The sequence below is a fragment of the Somniosus microcephalus genome, chromosome 6 (assembly GCF_052327205.1).
Source record: "Somniosus microcephalus isolate GS21.2 chromosome 6, FLI_Smic_1.0, whole genome shotgun sequence".
Taxonomy (NCBI): domain Eukaryota; kingdom Metazoa; phylum Chordata; class Chondrichthyes; order Squaliformes; family Somniosidae; genus Somniosus; species Somniosus microcephalus.
In genome coordinates, this window is record NC_140992.1 from 271,062,245 (window position 1) to 271,083,615 (window position 21,371).

Consider the following 21,371-nt stretch of genomic DNA (forward strand, 5'->3'; position numbering starts at 1 on the left):
AATGATCTGGTCATTGTCACATTGCTCTTTGTGGGACCTTGCTGTCCACAAATTGGCTGCCGTATTTTCTACATTACAACAGTGGCTACACTTCAAAATTACTTCATTGGTTGTAAAGCGCTGTGGGAGGTCATGAAAGGCGGTGTATAACTGCAAGTTCTTTCTTAGATTTGTATTTAAGAACTTTGCTAACTAGGTACAGATTCTTGCAGAGGGTGTTTTAACATTTTAATGAGGTACTCACACAAAGGGTTAAAGGCAACAGTGTGAGCCACCAGCAAGGTTGAAAAGCAAAGACGGGGTGAGGTAAATCAAGAAATAATAATTGCACGACGCCACGCTTAGATTTTAAAAGGCTGCAGATGTCTGCTGACACCGATGGTTTAGCAAGTTAATCAAGTCAGTGGCTAAGCCATGAAGAATAGAAGGTCGTAGGTTCAATCCTCTGTTTGTGCTGAGTTAACTGATCTGGCTCAGGTCAGCAGGTGCACAACTGGCCACAGTCGCTGTTCCTGATTGCTATTCTGTGAGTCTTGCTGGAATTACTTGTGTACAGATGGTGAGGTCTCAGCTTTAATAACCTTGCTGACCTACACTGGCTCCTGGATCCCCCACCCAACATCTCCAATTTAATGTTCTCACTCTCATGGCCTCGCCTGAGGTGGGCTGTCCCTGTCGTCAGAAAGCACGACACACGTTGCCTACGTGAACCACTGTCAAAGACCTGGGAGAGGGGGGATCTCCAGGCACAGTATTTGTGTCCCCTCCCTCTCCCCGCACCCGCCCCCCTCTCCCCCAACCTAGCTGGGCCATACGCTCGGAAAATTGGAGCAGATCAAATCGGGCCTGTGAGCTCAGGACATACTGGCTGCTGAGGGAAATCAGCAAGACAGAAAGGAAGAAAGTGCACACAATACTCAAGGTGTGGTCTCACCAAGGCCCTGTACAGCTGCAGCAAGACTTCCTTGCTCCTGTACTCGAATCCTCTGCCTGTATATTTTGGCTGCGGCCACAACTCCTGTTACGTGGCCGAGAGTCATGATTTTGAACCTGCACTGTTTAGTGATAGCAGGCTAGTCCACCCTGTGTTCAGCCCAAGCCCAATTTTACCTTTGTCCGGTGTCCAGGTAAGTACATGACCCAGGCATGGTCATTGTTGGTGTTCAGGAGTAGCCGCCGTGGATGATTTTCACCTCACTAGCTCGAGGACATTTAGGCCAATTGTATCGGCTCCAATCGCAACCTCAGTGAGCTCAGCTCAGCTCACTCAACACAGACCAGCAGAGGTAACGGAGAGAAAGGCTGAAGAATACGTGATGGTGCTATAGCTATACAAAGCCCAGGTTAGACCACACCTGGAGCACTGTGAGCAGTTCTGGGCACCACACCTTAGGAAGGATACATTGGCCTTGGAGGGAGTGCAGCGTAGGTTTACCAGAATGATACCCGGACTTCAAGGGTTAAGTTACTTTCATCCCCTCCCCCCTTTCCCAGCCCCTACACTTGCTTAAAAATCTGTTCCATTTCCTGCTTTTTCCAGTTCTGACGAAAGGTCATCGACCTGAAACGTTAACTCTGTTTCTCTCTTCACAGATGCTGCCTGACCGGCTGAGTATCTCCAGCATTTCCTGTTTTTATTTCAGATTTCCAGCATCTGCAGTATTTTCGTTTTGTGTTAAATTACGAGGGTTTTATTCCCTAGAATTTAGACGGTTAAGGAGTGATCTGATCGAAGTTTTCAAGATATTAAGGGGAACAGATAGGGTAGATAGAGAGAAACTATTTCTGCTGGTTGGGGATTCTAGGACTAGGGGGTATAGTCTAAAAATTAGAGCCAGACCTTTCAGGAGTGAAATTAGGAAACACTTCTACACAAAAGGGTGGTAGCAGTTCCGAACTCTCTTCTGCAAATGGCATTTGATGCTGGGTCAAATGTTAATTTTAAATCTGAGATTTTTGTTAACCAAAGTCATTAAGGGCTATGGGCCAAAGGCAGGTACAGTATATGAAGTTGGGTCGCAGATCAGCCATGATCTCATTGAATGGCGGAGCAGGCTCGAGAGGCTAAAAAGGCCTCCTCCTGCTCCGATGTTCTTATGTGGGGAGCGCAGTCAAAACCAGACTTTTGACTAAAACAAATACTTCAACAATAGCCGAGAAAGTGATACTGACACGTGTGCATTTGTTTTGAAACCGGATGTTTATCCCCTGAAGCTATCTACATTTTATTTTGAGTCTGGATCAATGTAGGTACCAATTGACTGGACTGTATTCACCACAACCTCAGCTACAAACCGCAGCGTATTCATAGTCTCCTTGGAACTAACAGTGTTTGATATAATAAAGAAGGAGGCAAACTGCTTTTCAAGGATGCACGGCCCTTTCTTCTTCCCCATCAGCATAAATATTGGTCTGGGCTTTGTGTGTTATGCATTCACAAACCTACAAGGGTTTGCAGCATACAATGTATCCTGTGCAAGGGTAGAATCGTAATTAAATATTGACAATTTAATGATTTTAATTTGTTCACATCCGCCAGTCACATAAAAGTCACAGAGAATGTGTTGTTCGGGGGCCGCCCTTTCTGAAGGTTCTGTTCTAACCGCCCTCTCTCCTGTTTTCTTTGTCGATGATTTCCTCTGTGATTTTGGTTGCAGAGCATCACATGTATATACATCACACATCAAATATATAATAGCAACTGCAGTGAAGCAACAGCAACAAGCTTTGGGTCAGTTTTATTTGTACGGGTTGAGCGTCCCAAATCCGGAGTTCCGGAATCCCGGTTGTTCCGGAATCCGGACTCCGGGACGATTGGTGGCAGAGTCCGGAATCCGTAAAATGTTCTGGAATCCGGACACCCTGAGGGAGGTTTACCAAAAACCGGAAGCTGGGCCCCAGGCATTTCCGGACTTCGGCACGTGTTTCTGATGTCCCATGTCCTGAAATATCGCAACCTGGGCTCGGGCGTTTCTGGACTTCGGACATCAGAAACACGTTACGAAGTCCGGAAAAAACCCCAAACCGGCTCAGCCTCGGTCCCGAGGTTGCCGGATTCGGGACGTTCTACCTGTACTACAATCGGCACCAACTGTCAAGGGTTGCAAAGGCCAGCAGAGAGAGAGAAGGCGGTGGAGGAGAGAGAAGGGATAGAGGGAGGGAGAGAAAATGGAAGATCAGGGTGAGAGCGAGGGGAAGAGGGACCGAGAAAGAAAGAAGCAAAGAGAGAGAGGGAAAGAAAGAGATTCGGGAATGAAACAACAATAACTTGCATTTATACAACGCCGGTAACGTAGCAAAATGTCCCAAAGAGCTTCACAGGAACGTTATCAGACAAAATAATTGACACTTAGCCAAAGAAGGAGACATTAGGACAGGTGAGTTCACAGAGATAGGTTTTAAGGCATGTCTTAAAGGAGGAGAGAGAGGTGGAGAGGTTTAGAGAGGTAATTCTGGATCTTGGCACCGAGATGGCTGAAGGCACGGCCACCAAAGGTGGAACCAAAGGAAGAGAAAACGAAAGAGAGGGCGTGAAAGAAAAAAAATGCGAGAAAGGGAGCGAGTGAGAAAGAGGGTAAAAGACAGTGAAGGAAAGAAATAGAGATTTACAGTAGTTTATTATAGATCATGTAGCTGTACATGAGCAATATCATTTTCTTTCTGCACTGCTGAAAGGCTTTGCCAAAGAGCTGTGGGTCGCCATTTCAGTGAACATTTGAAAAAGAGGAAATCCACAGGCTGAAACATCTGCCTGCGATCATTTTAGCGGAAGATTAGAAATGATTAAAAAAACATTATTTCAGCTCCCAGTGTTTCGTACAACGGTAGCGAAATTACAGTCAATATTTACAGCCAGAGGACCACTTCCAGTCCAAGGCACTGCTGGCAGGAGAGAGTTTGAGCGGATAATTAAAACAGTAAAGAGACTGCGAGTGTTGCACGGCCGACTCCACAGCAACAGCAACATGATTATTTACAGCAAGATGCTCAGCCTTAAAGGGGCCATGCACTAGATTAAACAAGTCCTTTGGTGGGAGGATGTAGTCACAGCAGAACTCATTGGGATCACGATAATTTTAACATAAAAAATGTTTTCATATTGGGCCGGATTTTCCGACCCCCACGGGTGCGTACGAGGTGCGTACGCGCCCATAGGTGCCGCGCCAGTGCCGGTTCCAGCCCATGCGACGCGCATGCGCTGAAACCCGGCACTTGCGATCTGTCGACAGTCCTCTTGACAGATCATCCGCCTGACCGGGATAAAGGGCCTCCGCGGGCGGAGAGTTGCGCTATTTGCAGAACTTCCGCCCGCTGAAAGCCTGTCAAATTCTTACGCCTGGTAAAAGCGGGGGTAAAGCCTGCATTTACCAGCATAAGTGTTTTAAAAAAGTAGAAAAATAAAATTTGATCACTAATTTATAAATTAAAAACACTCTTAAAAATGCTAAGTTTATTTTTAGCCCCGTAAAAAATTAACTTTTTGTTTAAAATATTTAATTAAATGGCATTTTAATTATGTAATTAAAAAAAAAATTATCTAATGTTTTAGTGTGTTTTTAAATGTGATCCCCATTCATACTTTTGACAATTCTGTCCGTACAGACCTGCCAAAAGTATGCAGGGGGATTCCCTTCTTCCATTGGTTCGCCTGGCCCACGTGGTCCCAGAGATGCTTGCGAACCGCATGCGCCCCTGGGACATGTGAGCCTCTGCGCGCATTTCCAATAGGAGAGGCCCAGGAGCGGAAACCTCAGGATCTACGGAGCCAGCGGGTAAGTTCGTAGATTTTTTTTCTGATCGGAGGCGTCCGCCCGCAGGAAGTCGCCGATCGGGAATCCAGGACCATTATAATGATTTTTTTTGCTTGTATCTTAGAATGGGTCAGGAAGGCGAGTGAGTAAAACTATGACTGCATTTTCACCTCTGAGACATGCTTTCAAATCCACCCAGACCGAGGACATGAAAGACTCTTCTCGCTGCTGTTATAAGGCTTTGTGTGAGAAGGGGAAGTGCAACGGCATGCAGGTTCAGCAGGCGGTGAAGGCGGCAAATGGTATGTTGGCCTTCGTAGCGAGAGGGTTCGAGTACAGGAACAAGGATGTCTTGCTGCAGCTGTACAGGGCCTTGGTGAGACCACACCTTGAGTATTGTGTGCAGTTTTGATCGCCGTATCTGAGGAAGGATGTTCTTGTCATGGAGGGAGTGCAGCGAAGATTCACCAGACTGATACCTGGGATGGCAGGAATGACGTATGAGAGATTGGGTCGATTAGACTTATCTTCGCTAGAGTTTAGAAGAATGAGAGGGGAACTCATTGAAACTTATAAAATTCTGACAGGACTAGACAGACTAGATGCAGGAAGGATGTTCCCGATTGCAGGGGAGTCCAGAACCAGGGGTCACAGTCTAAGGATAAGGGGTAGGCCATTTAGGACTGAGATGAGGAGGAATTTCTTCACCCAGAGAGTGGTGAACCTGTGGAATTCTCTACCACAGAAGGCAGTTGAGGCCAATTCATTAAATATATTCAAGAAGGAGTTAGATATATTTCTTAAGGCTAAAGGGATCAAGGGATATGGGGAGAAAGCAGGGACAGGGTACTGAATTTGGGTGATCAGCCATGATCTCATTGAATGGCGGAGCAGGCTCGAGGGGCCGAATGGCCTACTCCTGCTCCTATCTTCTATGTTTCTATATTTCTATGAGCTTTGAATTCCATGGCAAGAAAATTCGGGTGGCTGATCCATTACTGCCTGCTTTACACCTCCTACCAAAGTTGAATTTCACCCCTCCCGCTTCGCGCACCCCCACACTCAGGATTCTTCCTTCTCTAACATTCCTTTCCACATCCTCAAAAATGTGGAATACCTCACCTCCCTCGGTCTCCTCTCTTCCGACAGGGCTATTGTATCCCGAGCTTGATGTCACGGAAACTCTGTGGGGTTGTGATTTCCATATGCGCATTCAGGCACGAAAGGTCCTCTGAGTAGGCCAGGTTGGGGTCTTGAGCTGAAACCCTGGTTTGGCCTGAGTTTAGTGCAAGACGCCCTCTTGGTAAAGGAGTTGAAGCCTGCGCTAGGAGCAGCCGCTCGGAGATCCGTTAAGGGGCTGACTGCCACTTAAAATGTCTGATTGCGCTCATTAAAGAGGCTGCACGGCATTTTGGTGGCTAGCGCTTCAACGAACGCTCTCTCCTAACAGCGGCCAGCTGTTTATGCGAAATAAAGCATTGATGAGGATTGCAAGCGCCATGTAAAGGGTTAATCACCATTTGTTCATTGGTGCTGGAGCTGTGAAGGGGACCTCTGTAACACATCGGGAGACTTTCTGGGACACTTTGTCAAGACTTCACCAACACTCGAGCAACATTTATCCCAGAAATTCTCTGAGGACTTCACCTATAAATGCTGTGCTACCCCACCTTATTGGATCTCTTATAGGAGTCACCAGGAGGAAGGGAGTGCTCGGTCATGGGCATCTTGCTAGGGACCCACCTTGGTCTGGACGAGGAATGGGAGGAGAACATGAGGCCAGGCAGAGCAGCACCAGCTGCTGCAGGAAAGAGGGACAGGAGGGCGAGGTAGCTTCCTTTCCCCCCTCTGCGGGTTCAGGACATCCCTCCTCCTCCTCCGGACCTCCTCCACCAGGACCTCCAGTGCCGTGTCCGAGAACCTGTGCACCCTCTCCCTCGGTCCCTGAGCCTTCCTGCAATGTGCCGCCGTGTGCCAGCCAGGGCACTGACTCCACACCTTCAGTGGCAGTGAGTGCGAGGAGCCCACATACACTGCTCCACGAAAATTGCGTCTAATCCGTGCTTGAGCGTTAAACCTGCAGGTTTCTGGTTTAGCGCCTGCAGGCAGTTAAAATTATGGTAATCAGCAATTTTGTAATCAAAATTTTGTGCTAAATCCAGACTTTCAAACAGGCGTGTCTTATTAGCACAGCACTCATTGAGCGCCTGTTTTCACCCTTTAGCCAAAATAACGACCTATCAGGTGATCAACCCCATCATCTCTCCTGTTTTTTGGTGCTGTCCTGTACTTTATGCCTCAGTCCTTTCAAGAAAGAAAGAACTTGTATTTATACAACATCTTTCACAACCTCAGGGCATTCCAAAACGCATCACAGCCAATGAAGTACTTTTGAAGTGTAGTCACTGTTGTAATGTAGGAAAAGTGGCAACCAATTTGTGCACAGCAAGCTCCCACAAACAGCAATGAGATAATGACCTGTTTTAGTGATGTTGGTTTAGGGATAAATATTGGCTAGGACACCGGGTAACATAGAAACATAGACATAAAAACATAGAAGATAGGAGCAGGAGTAGGCCATTCGGCCCCTCGAGCCTGCTCTGCCATTCAATGCGATCATGGCTGATCATCCAAATTCAGTACCCGGTCCCTGCTTTCTCCCCATACCCCTTGATCACTTTAGCCTTAAGAAATATATGCAACTCCTTCTTGAATATATTTAATGAATTGACCTCAACTACCTTGTGTGGTAGAGAATTCCACAGGTTCACCACTCTCTGGGTGAAGAAATTCCTCCTCATCTCAGTCCTAAATGGCTTACCCCTTATCCTTAGATTGTGACCCCTAGTTCTGGACTCCCCCGCCATCGGGAACATCCTTCCTGCATCTAGTCTATCTAGTCCTGTCAGAATTTTATAAGTTTCAATGAGATCCCCTCTCATTCTTCTAAACTCCAGCGAATACAAGCCCAATCGACCCAATCTCTCCTCATACGTCATTCCTGCCATCCCAGGTATCAGTCTGGTGAATCTTTGCTGAACTCCTTCCATGGCAAGAACATCCTTCCTTAGATAAGGCGACCAAAACTGCACACAATACTCAAGATGTGGTCTCACCAAGAGTAGAACATCCCTGAAGTTCTTTGAAATAGTACAGATAGGGCCATGGATTAACATCTCATCCAAAGGGAAATACGTCCTTCCTATCCACTCTATTTAGGCCCCTCATAATTTTATACACCTCAATTAGGTCTCCCCTCAGCCTCCTTTGTTCCAAAGAAAACAACCCCAGCTTATCCAAAAATTGGCCATGTGGTTGATAATGAAGATGAAAGCTGCAGACTGTAGGAAGATATCAATGGACTGGTCAGGTGGGCAGAACAGCGGCAAATGGAATTCAATCTGGAGAAATGTGAGGTAATGCATTTGGGAAGGGCTAACAAGGCAAGGGAATACACTATAAATGGTAGGACACTGAGAAGTGCAGAAGATCAGTGGAACCTTGGAGTGCATGTTCACAGATCCCTGAAGGTAGCAGGACAGGTAGATAATGTGGTTTAGAAGGTATATGGGATACTTGCCTTTATTAGCCGAGGCATAGAATATAAGAGCAGGGAGGTTATGCTTGAACTGTATAAAACACCAGTTAGGCCGCAGATAGAATACTGCGTGCAGTTCTGGTCACCACACTACAGGAAGGATGTGATTGCACTAGAGAGGGTGCAGAGGAGATTTACGAGGATGTTGCCTGGGCTGGGGAATTTTAGCAATGAGGAAAGATTGAATAGGCTTTGGAACAGAGGAGGCTGAGGGGAGACCTAATTGAGGTGTATAAAATTATGAGGGACCTAGATAGCATGGATAGGAAGGACCTAGTTCCCTTAGCAGAGAGGTCAATAACCAGGGGGCACAGATTTAAAGTAATTGGTCAGAAGTTTAGAGGGGAGTTGAGGAGAAATTATTTCACCCAGAATGTGGTGGGGGTCTGGAACTCACTGCCTGAAAGGGTGGTAGAGGCAGAAACCCTCATCACATTTAAAAATACTTGGATATTCACTTGAAGTACCGTCACCTACAGGACTACGGACCGAGAGCTGGAAAGTGGGATTAGGCTGGACAGCTCTTTGTCAGCCGGCACGGACACGATGGGCTGAATGGCCTCCTTCTGCGCTGTAAATGTCTATGATTCTATAATACTATGATGACAGCATCTCCCACAGTGCAATAAATTTCTTGATAAGATAAAGCTTGTGGCTGCTGCTATGAATCTATTTAATTCTTTTGATGACTAAACATTTGATACAAAGAAAATAGAGATCAGAACTCAAGCTTCACACTGAGCTCTCATTAAACATTTGCTGCAGAATAAATTTCTCATCCTCCACAACATGATTGCGTAAAAGAAGGTTGTTTCTGGAGAAAGCGGGCTTGCCCAATGCAATGACACCATCCCTTTAACAACAACAACGTGTATTTATATAGCGCCTTTAATGTAGTTAACCGTCCGAAGGCACCTCACAGGAACGACTATCAAACAAAATTTGACACCGAGCCACATAAGAAGATTAGGGCAGGTGACCAAAAGCTTGGTCAAAGAGGTAGGTTTTGAGGAGTGCCTTAAAGGAGTAGAGAGAGAGGTAGAGAGGCGGACAGGTTTAGGAAGGGAATTCCGGAGCATAGACCCTTGGCAGCTGAAGGCATGGCTGCCAATGGTGGAGCGATGTGGAATCAGGGTTGAGCAAGAAGTAAGAATTGGAGGAGTGCAGGGATCTCTGAGGGTTGTAGGGGGCTGGAGGAGGTTACAGAGATAGGGAGGAGGTGAGGCCGTGGAGGGATTTGAGAACGAGGACAGGAATTTTAAAATTGAACCATTGCCGGACCGAGTGCCAATGTAGGTCAGCGAGCACAGGGGTGATGGGTGAATGGGACTTGTTGCGAGTTAGGATACGGGGCAGTGAGCACAGGGGTGATGGGTGAACGGGACTTGTTGCGAGTTAGGATACGGGGCAGTGAGCACAGGGGTGATGGGTGAACGGGACTTGTTGCGAGTTAGGATACGGGGCAGTGAGCACAGGGGTGATGGGTGAACGGGACTTGTTGCGAGTTAGGTTACGGGGCAGTGAGCACAGGGGTGATGGGTGAACGGGACTTGTTGCGAGTTAGGATACGGGGCAGTGAGCACAGGGGTGATGGGTGAACGGACTGGGTGTGAGTTAGGACACGGGGCAGTGAGCACAGGGGGTGATGGGTGAACGGGACTTGTTGCGAGTTAGGATACGGGGCAGTGAGCACAGGGGTGATGGGTGAACGGGACTTGTTGCGAGTTAGGATACGGGGCAGTGAGCACAGGGGTGATGGGTGAACGGGACTTGTTGCGAGTTAGGATACGGGGCAGTAGAGTTTTTGGATGAGCTCAAGTTTACGGAGGGTATAATTTAAGAGCAATTTAATGTCCTAGGAAGAAAAAATAAAACCCAGAGCTGCTTTTATCTGGCTGGACATGAACTGGAGAAGTATGGGTACACTTACCAACAGAGGACATCTCTGGCACTGTTGCGTGATAAGGTTCTTCTGGAAATTCCGGTGCATTGTCATTGATATCCTGAACCTTGATGATGAACTCTGACGGGGGTTCCAGAGGGTTATCGGTCTCCCGGTCGATGGCCTGCGCGGTTAGTGTATACTCAGCCTTCTCCTCACGGTCAAGTCTCTTCATAGCATGAATGTCCCCTGTCTTGTCGTTGATCACGAAGATTGTACCTGCCCCCTCTCCCGACAGGATGTACTTGATATTTCTACTTGCTGGGTCAAGATCTGTGTGCAACTAGAAAGGGAAACGGAAAATAAGTGTTAAAAGATATAGTTATTTTCTTAATATATTGATGTTATTTCCTTCCTCCCTTCCTTACACTGTTTCCGACACTAAAGTGATTGATTCTAACAGGGAAGCCCTGCTGTGCATCCTATGGCACTCAGTCCCATCCTGGTTAAGGCATTAGGACAATGGTACATATAATACCATTCTCGGGATGTGGACGTCGCTGGCAAGGCCAGCATTTGTTGCCGATCACAGGTTGCCCTTGAGAAGGTTGTGGTGGACCTTCTTCTTCAACCGATTGGTATTCAGAGGGATTTGATGGTCCTTGTACACGAATCACGGAAAGTTAACATGCAGGTACAGCAAGCAATTAGGAAGGCAAATGGTATGTTAGCCTTTATTGAGAGGAGGTTGGAATATAAGAGTAAAGAAGTCTTGCTGCAATTATACAGGGCTTTGGTGAGATTACACCTGGAGCACTGTGTACAGTTTTGGTCTCCTTGCCTGAGGAAGGACATATTTGCCTTAGAGGGGACACAACGAGGGCTCACCAGATTGATTCCTGGGATGAGAGGGCTGTCCTATGAGGAGATATTGAGTAGACTAGGCTTGTATTCTCTGGGGTTTAGAAGAATGAGAGGTGATCTCATTGAAATGTATAGAATTCTTAGAGGGCTTGACAGGGTAGATGCTGAGAGGCTGTTCTGCTGGCTGGAGAGTCTAGAACCAGGGGTCATAGTCTCAGGATAAGGGGTTGGCCATTTAGAGCTGAGATGAGGAGAAATTTCTTCACTTGGAGAGTTGTGAATCTTTGGAATTCTCTACCCCAGAGGGCTGTGGATGCTTGGTCGATGAGTATATTCAAGGCTGAGAGCGATAGAATTTTGGGTACTATTGGAATCAAGATATTGTGGGGATAGGGTGGGAAAGAGTGGAGGTAGAAGATCAGCTGTGATCTTTTTGAATGGCGGAGCAGGCTCGGGGGGCCGTATGGTCTACACCTGCTCCTATTTCTTCTGTTCTTATTTCTCTGCAACTGAGTAATGTGCTGGGCCTCTTCAGAGGGCAAGAGTAGGTAACTATGTGGTGTGAGACTGGAGTTACACCTTAGATTGATTCCCGTAATCCAGCAGCTTTTATTTTCCGTTTTTCATGATGATAATCCATAAATTTCCAGATTTATTGAATTCATCTTCACAACTGGCCTTGGTGAGATTTAAACCCAAGGGTTGCCCGCCCCATACCATATTCACTAGGCTCCTCGATAGAGAAATAAACTTCAATTGTGATGCAAATTGTTCCCTTTACCAGAGCAGTTAGAAGATGTGAGATACCCTAAAACACTGAGCTGCCCATTACTGACTCAATAGCTGGCAAGGCCAGCATTCACTGCCTATCCCTGGCAGTGCAGCAGTCCCTCAGTACTGCCCTGGAGTGTCAGCGCAGATGTTGTGCTCAAGGAGTGGGATATGAACCCTCAACCTTCTGCCTCAGAGGCGAGTGTGCTACCAAACGAGCCAATGAACGAAAGAAAGAACTTGCATTTATGTAGCGCCTTTCACAACCTCAGGACGTCCCAAAGCGCTTTACAACCAATGAAGTACTTTTTGAAGTGTAGTCACTGTTGTAATGTAGGAAAAGTGGAAGCCAATTGTGCACAGCAAGCTCCCACAAACAGCAATGTGATAATGATCCGATAATTTGTTTTTGTTATGTTGATTGAGGGATAAATATTGGCCAGGACACCAGGGGGTATCTCCCCATGCTGTTCTTCAAAATAGTGCCGTGGGATCTTTTACGTCCCCTTGAGAGGGCAGACTGGGCCTCGATTTAAAGTCTCATCCGGACGACGGCACCTCTAACAATGCAGCACTCCCTCAGCACTGCACTGCAGTGCCAGCCTAGATTTTACACTCAAGTCTCTGGAGTGGGACTTGAAACCCACAACCGTCACAACTCAGAAGCGAGAGTGCTACCCGCTGAGCCACAGCTGACACGAGCCGCCAAAGGCAACATTTTTTGTGGTACGACAGTGTTATAAGGAGAGATTATTTTTGCTATTCGGCATTCTCAGCTACTTCCAAGATAACTAGAGCTGGGCCCGTATTAATCCAGAGGTTTCACGCTGATGATTCACCTCAATTTAGTCTTAGAAGGACAGGCTTTGTTGCATGACTGACATTTCCAGCCTCCAATCTGTCTGTCCTTCATTTAAGAGAGATTGCCAACAAATTAGTGCCAATTGTGTCAATTTTGAGAGCATATTGATCATGTGGCGATATAGGCATGCTGAGAATTGCACTGAGATGCTTCATGCGTAGTTTTTTTCAAGGCTCTAAAACAGCTATCAGAGAGAGTAGACTTGTTTTTAAATCAATTTTCTTCCCTCCTACCCTGATATTTCAATACGTTCAGATGTACATTTATCTACCGAGCTAGCACAGGAGTGAAAGGAGACAATTATCCCTTCCATGTGTGTTTGATTTTAACCCAGATACGAGAAGTGAATGGACAGTCCTATAACACGGTAGCACCCACTACTACCAAAGTTTTTTTAAAATTCATTCACAGGGATGTGGGCATCACTGGCAAGGCCGGCATTTATTGCCCATCCCTCGTTGCCTTGGTGAAGGTGGTGGTGGAACTTCTTAAGGCTAAAGGGATCAAGGGATATGGGGAGAAAGCAGGGACAGGGTACAGAGTTTGGATGATCAGCCATGATCTCATTAAATGGCGGAACAGGCTCGAGGGGCCGAATGGCCTCCTCCTGCTCCTATCTTCTATGTTTCTTCTTGATGGTGAAAGTGCTCCTATAATGCCGATCCTTCTCTTTATTCCACCTGGGGAGCTCTTAGTTCCCAGGCACAGTGAAGAGGAGAATGGGGGAGAGGAGACCCATTGATACCCAGACTCCAAGGGTTAAATTACGAGGAGAGATTACACAAACTAGGGTTGTATTCCTTAGAATTTAGAAGGTTAAGGGGTGATCTGATCGAAGTTTCCAAGATATTAACGGGAACTGATGGGGTGGATAGAGAGAAAATGGGCCGGATTTTGCGTACGAGGTGTGTGCGTGCCCGTAGGGGTCGCGCAAGTTCCGGGTTTAGGCGCGCGAAGCGCACGCGCTGAAACCCGGCACTTGCGATCTGTCAAGAACCTTCGTGACAGATCCTCCGCATCCCCGGGAGAACGGCCTCCACGGGTGGAGAGTTGCACTGTTCGCACAACTTCCGCCCGCTGAATGCCTGTGGAATTGTTACACCTGGTAAAGGCAGGAGTAAGGCCGGCTTTTACCAGCGTAAGAGTTTTTAAAAATAGAAAAATAAAATTTGATGACTCATTTATACATTAAAAACCCTGTCCAATAAGGGTTATTTTTAGCCATGTTAAAGTACATTTTTATTCCAAAAAAAATTAATTTGTTTCAAATATTTAATTAAATGCCGTTTTAATTAATTTTAAATATGTATTGTTTTTATTTATTTCATGTGTTCGTGTATTTTTTAAGTGATCCCCATTCATGCTAATTTGAATATTAAGGGAATCAGGGGATATGGGGATCGGGCGGGAAAGTGGAGATGAGGTAGAAGATCAGCCATGATCTTATTGAATGGCGGAGCAGGCTCCCATAAGTATGAATGGGGAATCCCTTCTTTTATTGGTTGGGCCAGCCCACGTGATCCCAGGGGCGCTTGCGAACCGCATGCGCCCCTGCCCACGCGTACCCAGAGAAGTCCAGGATCGCAAGTCTCCATACCTCCCGGGCCATCGGGTAAATTTGTAGATTTTTACAGGTCGGAGGCATCCGCCCGCGGGAAGCCTCCGACCGCAAATTTTGGGCCATTTTTTTCCGCAGGTTGGGGAGTCTAGGACTAGGAGACATAGTTTAAAAATTAGAGCCAGACCTTTCAGCAGTGAAGTTAGGAAACACTTCTACACACAAAGGGCGGTAGAAGTTTGGAACTCTCTTCTGCAAACGGCAATTTATACTTCCTCAATTGTTAATTTTAAATCTGAGATAGATAGATTTTTGTTAACCAAAGGTATTAAGGGAGATGGGCCAAAGGCGGGTATATGGAATTAGGTCGCAGATCAGTCATGATCTCACTGAATGGCGGAACAGGCTCGATGCGAAATAGTGCCATGGGATCCTTTACGTCCAACTGAGAGGACAGATGGGGCCTTGGTTTAACGTCTCATCTGAAAGGCGGCTCCTCCAACAGTGCAGCACTCCCTCAGTACTGCACTGGGCCAGAGAGTCAGCCTGGATTTTGTGCTCAAGTCTCTGGTGTGTGAATATGTTAAAAAGAAAATAATTATAAATATTGATGAAAGGTGTCAGCAATCAATTGTCTCAACACTAGCTTCCCTGCTTATTCCATGTCTGTTGAATCCTAATAAACACTAAAATATTAAATAAGTATTTTGCCAAGCAGTTTCATTTGGACCAGAAATTCTATAAAAACACAACTAAGAAGAGCCAATTGGAAAATCTTTGCCATAGCTGTGAATTAACCATAAATTCAACAACTCATAAAGAGAAAGCACCGGGCAAAACAAATTATTCTACACAAAAGGCGGTTATTCTTACATAATGCATAGTGCCCGGGTCTAGAGTGGCAATGGACTGTCTGTAGAAGATGGAGACTCAGGAACCTGTTACACCTGGATCAGAGCTTTGTACATAAGCATTAAGCTTAGACCAGGAGTGTCATGTGGTGGCAATGTATGGAAAATGGTTTGGTGTACTGCTGTGAGAGTGAATGGGAAGGGATTTGTTCCACTGGAATTCTATTAGGTGAGAATGAATGGGAAGGGCTTTGGTTCTGGAACTGTATAAGGTGGGAGACAATGGGAAGGGATTTGGTCCATTGGAATTCTATAAGGTGGGACTGAATGGGAAATGGTTTGGTCCATTGGAATCCTTCAGAATTATTTACTGAGAAAGATAGGTCAACAGTCAAGGCTCATAGTTAAAGACACATCCGAGATTGAAAAGAATAGAAGAGTATTGTGTGCAATTCTGGGCACCACACTTTAGGAAGGATGTGTAGGCATTAGAGAGGGTACAGAAAAGATTGACAAGAATGGTTCCAGAGATGGGGGACTTCAGTTACGTGGATAGACTGGAGATGCTGGGATTGTTCTCCTTAGAGCAGAGAAGGTTGAAAGGAGATTTGATAGAGGTGTTCAAAATCAAGAGGGATCTAGACAGAGTAGATAGAAACTGTTCCCATTGGTGGAAGGGTCGAGAACCAGTGGACACAGATTTAAGGTGATTGGCAGAAGAACCAAAGGCAACATGATGAAAAACTTTTATGCAGTGAGTGGTTAGGATCTGGAATGCACTGCCTGAAAGGGTGCTGGAGGCAGATTCAATCATGGTTTTCAAAAAGGAATTGGCTAATTATCTGAAGGAAAAAAATTTGCAGGGCTACGGGGAAAGGGCGGGGGAGTGGGACTAGCTGAAGTGCTCTTACAGAGAGCCGGCACGGGCTCGACGGGCCAAATGGCCTCCTCTGTGCTGTAACCTTTCTATGATTCTATGATTCTATGATCAGGGAGCAGTGATTCATGAAAGCTTGCCTGGATTTTAAAAGCCTGTAAAATGTAAAAGGAAAGAAAGATGTAGGGAGGTAAAGAGTTCCATATTTTTGAGATCCTAGGAAAGATTTTTTTCTGACACATAAAAAAAAGGAAGACTTACATTTATATAGCACCTTTCACAGCCACCGACATAACAAAGAGCTTTACAGCCAATTAAGTACTTTTTGAAATGTAGTCATTGTTATAATGTAGGAAATATGTCAGCCAATTTGCACACAACAAGCTTGCACAAACAGCAATGTGTTAATGACCAGATAATCTGTTTTAGCGATGGTGAATAAGGGATAACTATTGGCCAGGACACCTCCAATGCTCTTCTTCGAAATAGCGCCATGGGATCTTTTGCATCCACTTGAGAGGGCAGACGGGGCCTCGGTTTATCATTTCATCTGAAAGACGGCACCTCCGACGGTGCAGCGCTCCCTCAGTACTGCACTGGAGAGTCAGCCTAGATTTTTATGTTTTTGGAGTGGGACTTAAACCCACAACCTTTTGACCCAGAGGCAAGGGTGCTACCAACTGAGCCACAACTGGCACTAATGAAAACCAAACAACATTCCTAAAACTATTCAAACCAATCTACTAACATATCTACATAAACAGCGTTTCCTTTGCCTGATCTGGAGTACGCACTTCCAAAAGGGGAACACCTAGTCTATTCACAGGTTGGTTGAATCAACGTTTCAGCATGCCAAAGTGTGCATAGGAATACTGCAGGAGTTTAATCACCTAACCAGTACAGACCATAAGTAAGCTGCCCACTGTCTTTCCAGCTAGGACCACCTCACCCACTGGTTTGCAGGATTGACTAGAGCTGAGTGTACATATGTCAGCCCCCACTGAAAGGTCTACCTCTCGAGATGCTATCATGAGCCAGGCAGGCTGGTCAATGATCTATCTCTCTAGAGTACCGTGGAGCTATCTGGCTCAAGTATTTGGGATTACCAAGTCTGTCCCAGAGGATCAATTTGGTTCCCATCTTCCATCATCAAGGGTGCTTTCTTGGTCCCAATGATTCTCTGCTCTGAACCCTGAACGAGAACAGTTTGGGCACCCATCTCCTATGCCACAAGCTTCTCCCGTGTTGGGGTGCTGTAATTAAGTAAGACTAGAAAGACCAGAACTCCATTTGCCCCTTCTCAGTAGGGTTCTAAAGTAAAATTGGTCATCACCAACATCGCTAAAACAGTTAACCTGGTCATTATCACAGTTTGTGGGAGCTTGCTGTGCGCAAATTGGCTGCCGCATTTCCTACATTACCACAATGACTACACTTCAAAAGTACTTCATTGGTTGTGAAGCGCTTTAGGGTGTCCTGAGGTCATGAAAGGCGCTATAGAAATACAAGTCTTTTCTTTCTTTCAGTCAGAAAGGAATAAGTTAGAGTATGCAACAACGCAATAAGCCTGTTATGACTTCTACTGGCACATTTAGAAGATCAAATTACCTCTTGTGATGCAGCATAAAGTGCATCAAAAGGCCATTCTTATTTATTCATTATTTTCACCTTAACCTCATTGTGAAAGCATATGCCCACATAAACTAGGAGAAAAAAACCTAAATTATCACGGTTTGATTTTATTAAAAGCTGTCTCAGACATATTCAATCATCCATGTTGACTGAAGTAATGTTGGCTGTTGATGAAATATGATTAAATGTTTTAATATCTATTGATATGAACCATGGGTGAAATAGAATGGCTCAACTGCTGATAACCTTTGGCATTAATCACACAGCGTCAGCCTCAGGAATCAGTCAGAAAATATCAGTCCATGTGTATCCATGCTAAGCCCCCAGGCTTCCCACACAGTATTAGCAGCAATGCTTCACCTCTACAGCCCCATGAACACAATACACCAGAAGAAACCCCACTGTAATACAGTGAACTATAACACCCTGTAATTTACCACACCCGTCACCGGAACACCCTGTAATACACCACGCCCCAAGTTTGTTCAAAACTATCAAGTGTTTTGATAGTTTTTTTTCTTTATTCCTACATACGAATTAGGAGCAGGTGTAGGCCACTCGGCCCCTCGAGCCTGCTCCGCCATTCAATAAGATCGTGGCTGATCTGATTACTCCACATTCCCGCCTACCTCCGATAACTTTTCACCCCTTGTTTATCAAGAATCTATCTACCTCTGCCTTAAAAATATTCAAAGACTCTGCTTCCACCGCCCTCTGAGGAAGAGAGTTCCAAAGACTCACGACCCTCTGTGAGAAAACATTTCTCCTCATCTCTGTCTTAAATGGGCGACCCCTTATTTTTAAACAGTGACCCCTAGTTCTAGATTCTCCCACAAGAGGAAACATTCTCTCTACATCCACCCTGTCAAGACTCCTCAGGATCTTATATGTTTCACTCAAGTCACCTCTTACTCTTCTAAACTCCAGCGGATACAAGCCTAGCCTGTCCAACCTTTCCTCATAAGACAACCCGCCCATTCCAGGTATTAGTCTAGTAAACATTTCCTGGGATGTGAGCGTCGCTGGCAGGGCCAGCATTTACTGCCCATCCCTAATTGCCCTCGAGGAGGTGATGGTGAGCCGCCTTCTTGAACCGCTGCAGTCCGTGTGGTGAAGGTACTCCCACAGTGCTGTTAGGGAGGGAGTTCCAGGATAGTGACCCAGCGACGATGAAGGATCGGCGATATACTTCCAAGTCAGGATGCTGCGTGATTTGGAGGGGAACTTGGAGGTGGTGGTGTTCCCATGCGCCTGCTGCCCTTGTCTTTCCAGGTGGTATATAGAGTAGAGAGGGAGAATCTGCTTCCAGTGGCAGGATGGTCAATTACCAGAGGACACTGATTTAAAATAATTGGCAAAAGAACCAGGGGGGAGCTGAGGAGAAACATTTTTCCACAGCGAGTTGTTATGATCTGGAATGCATTGCCTGAAAGCGTGGTGGAAGCAGACTCAATAGTAACTTATAAAAGGGAATTGGATACATATTTGATAAGGAAAAATTTACAGGGTGTGGTAAACCACTGTATTGTATATTGCCACCTCTGGGTGGCGCTGTGTATGGAGGCATGCCTCAGCTGACTCCACCCACCACTGTGTGGGTTTCGTTCAGACTTGTTCAGTCACTCACGAAGAAGCATGGTCTCTTCTTAGCTAATAAAAGCCTTATTCATCTCTTCTTTCGACTCATCATCTCTTCTTCGACTCATCACCTTTTATGAAGTAATTGATAAGCGTATCAATTTTATTAGCTAAAAGTTAAATGGCGACACCTGAGGAGCAACAACAGCAACGGATACAGCAGACATTGCTGAGAGCCCTCAGACCACCACGCCTGGACCTCGACCCTCAAGATGTGGGTGCATCAGCCAAGTTTGAACACTGGCTGAGCTGCTTTGAATCCTTCCTCGCAATCTCACAGGTTACAGAGGAGGATCACAAACTGAAAATTTTGACCGCCCAGGTGAGCCATCAAGTATATATGCTAATCCGGGACTCTAATACGTACGTGGCGGCCCTCGAGCTACTAAAAGGGCAATATACGCGCCCAGTGAACACAATTTACGCCCGACACCTCTTGGGATCCCGCAGGCAGCAACCGGGAGAATCGGTAGGGGCATTTGCACGGGCGCTACTGGCACTCTGCAGAGACTGCGATTGTAAAGCGGTAACGGCTGTGGAGCACGCGCAGGGACTCGCCTGTGATGCCTTCGTCAGGGGCCTCCAGTCAGACCACACCCGGCAGAGACTGCTAGAAAGCAAGGAACCCGACCTGAAGACGGCCATTGCCCTTGCGCTCTCGTTAGAGGAGGCCCACCGAAACCTCGAGGCATACCCCCGTAACGGCGCCGAGACATGGCAATCGAAACCGTGGGACACGGGACCGCCGCCCCCGGCACCAACCGCTGCAGCGACCCAACCGAGACAGCAGCCTCCGGTAAGAACTGCTTCGATGCCCAGTAACCAGGCCCAAAAATGCTATTTCTGTGGCCAGTTAAAACATCCCAGAGCGCACTGCCCAGCTAAGACAGCTACCTGCTCGGGCTGCGGGAAGAAAGGCCATTACGCTAACGCCTGCAAGGGGAAGCCAGCCAGCAGCGCAGCGTGCGGGCCGTGGGAGCAGCCATCTTATCCGCCATTTTGTGTACCCCCGGCCGCATGGCATCCGCCGCCATCGTATCCAACGCACTCAACCGCCATTTCGTCACCGGAACCGACCACCGTCTCGGCGGATGACTATAGTGACTCACTAAGCCACATACTGGCCTCCGTGACGCTGGATCAAGGCCACCCTCACCATCTATCCAGCTCCATGATGGATATCGCGGTAAACGGCCGCGCCACCAGTTGCCTGATCGACAGCGGGAGCACAGAGAGTTTCGTCCACCCCGACACGGTACGTAGCCACTCCCTCACGATTCTGCCAACGCACCATCGCATTTCTATGGCGTCCAAGTCCCAGTCAATGGACATCAGCGGCTACTGTGTGGTGACCCTGTCAGTAGGGGGCACTGAATATCAAAAATTTAAACTGCTAGTCCTGCCCCGTCTTTGCGCTGCCGTCCTGCTAGGGTTGGATTTTCAGTGCCACCTTAAGAGTGTCACACTAGCATACGGTGGACCCCTCCCCCCACTCACAGTCTGCAACCAACAACTTTTAAATCGCCCGCTGCAAACCACCTGCAGCCTTTCCACATTAAAAGTCCCCCCCCCTCCCCTGTTCGCTAACCTCACCCGCGACTGTAAACCCATCGCTACCAAAAGCAGGCGGTACAGTGCCGGGGACAGAGTTTTTATCAGCTCTGAGGTGGAGCGGCTCTTGAAGGAGGGCATTATCGAAGGTAGCACTAGCCCCTGGCGAGCCCAGGTTGTAGTCGTTAAAACCACTGCAAAACGCCGCATGGTAATCGACTACAGCCAAACCATAAACCGGTACACCCAGCTGGACGCGTACCCCCTCCCTCGCATATCTGATATGGTCAATCAGATTGCGCAATACAAAGTATTCTCCACCATCGACCTTAAGTCAGCGTACCACCAGCTGCCCATCCGCCATGAGGACCGCCAGTATACTGCCTTCGAGGCAAACGGCCGCCTCTACCACTTCCTTAGGGTCCCCTTCGGCGTCACCAACGGGGTTTCGGTCTTCCAAAGTGAGATGGACCGAATGGTTGACCAGAACGCGCTGCGGGCAACCTTCCCCTATTTAGATAACGTCACCATCTGCG

At 46.9% G+C, this 21,371-nt stretch overlaps 1 protein-coding gene across 1 annotated transcript in view; it reads right to left on the minus strand.

Moving 5' to 3' along the window:
• LOC147116724 (cadherin-8-like) overlaps nt 1-21,371 on the minus strand; it is a 265,237-nt gene that overhangs the window by 179,749 nt on the left and 64,117 nt on the right. Inside the window, exon 3 of the mRNA XM_085991845.1 lies at nt 10,280-10,574. Coding sequence (XP_085847971.1) covers nt 10,280-10,574 — 295 coding nt within the window. The remainder of the gene's footprint in view (nt 1-10,279; nt 10,575-21,371) is intronic.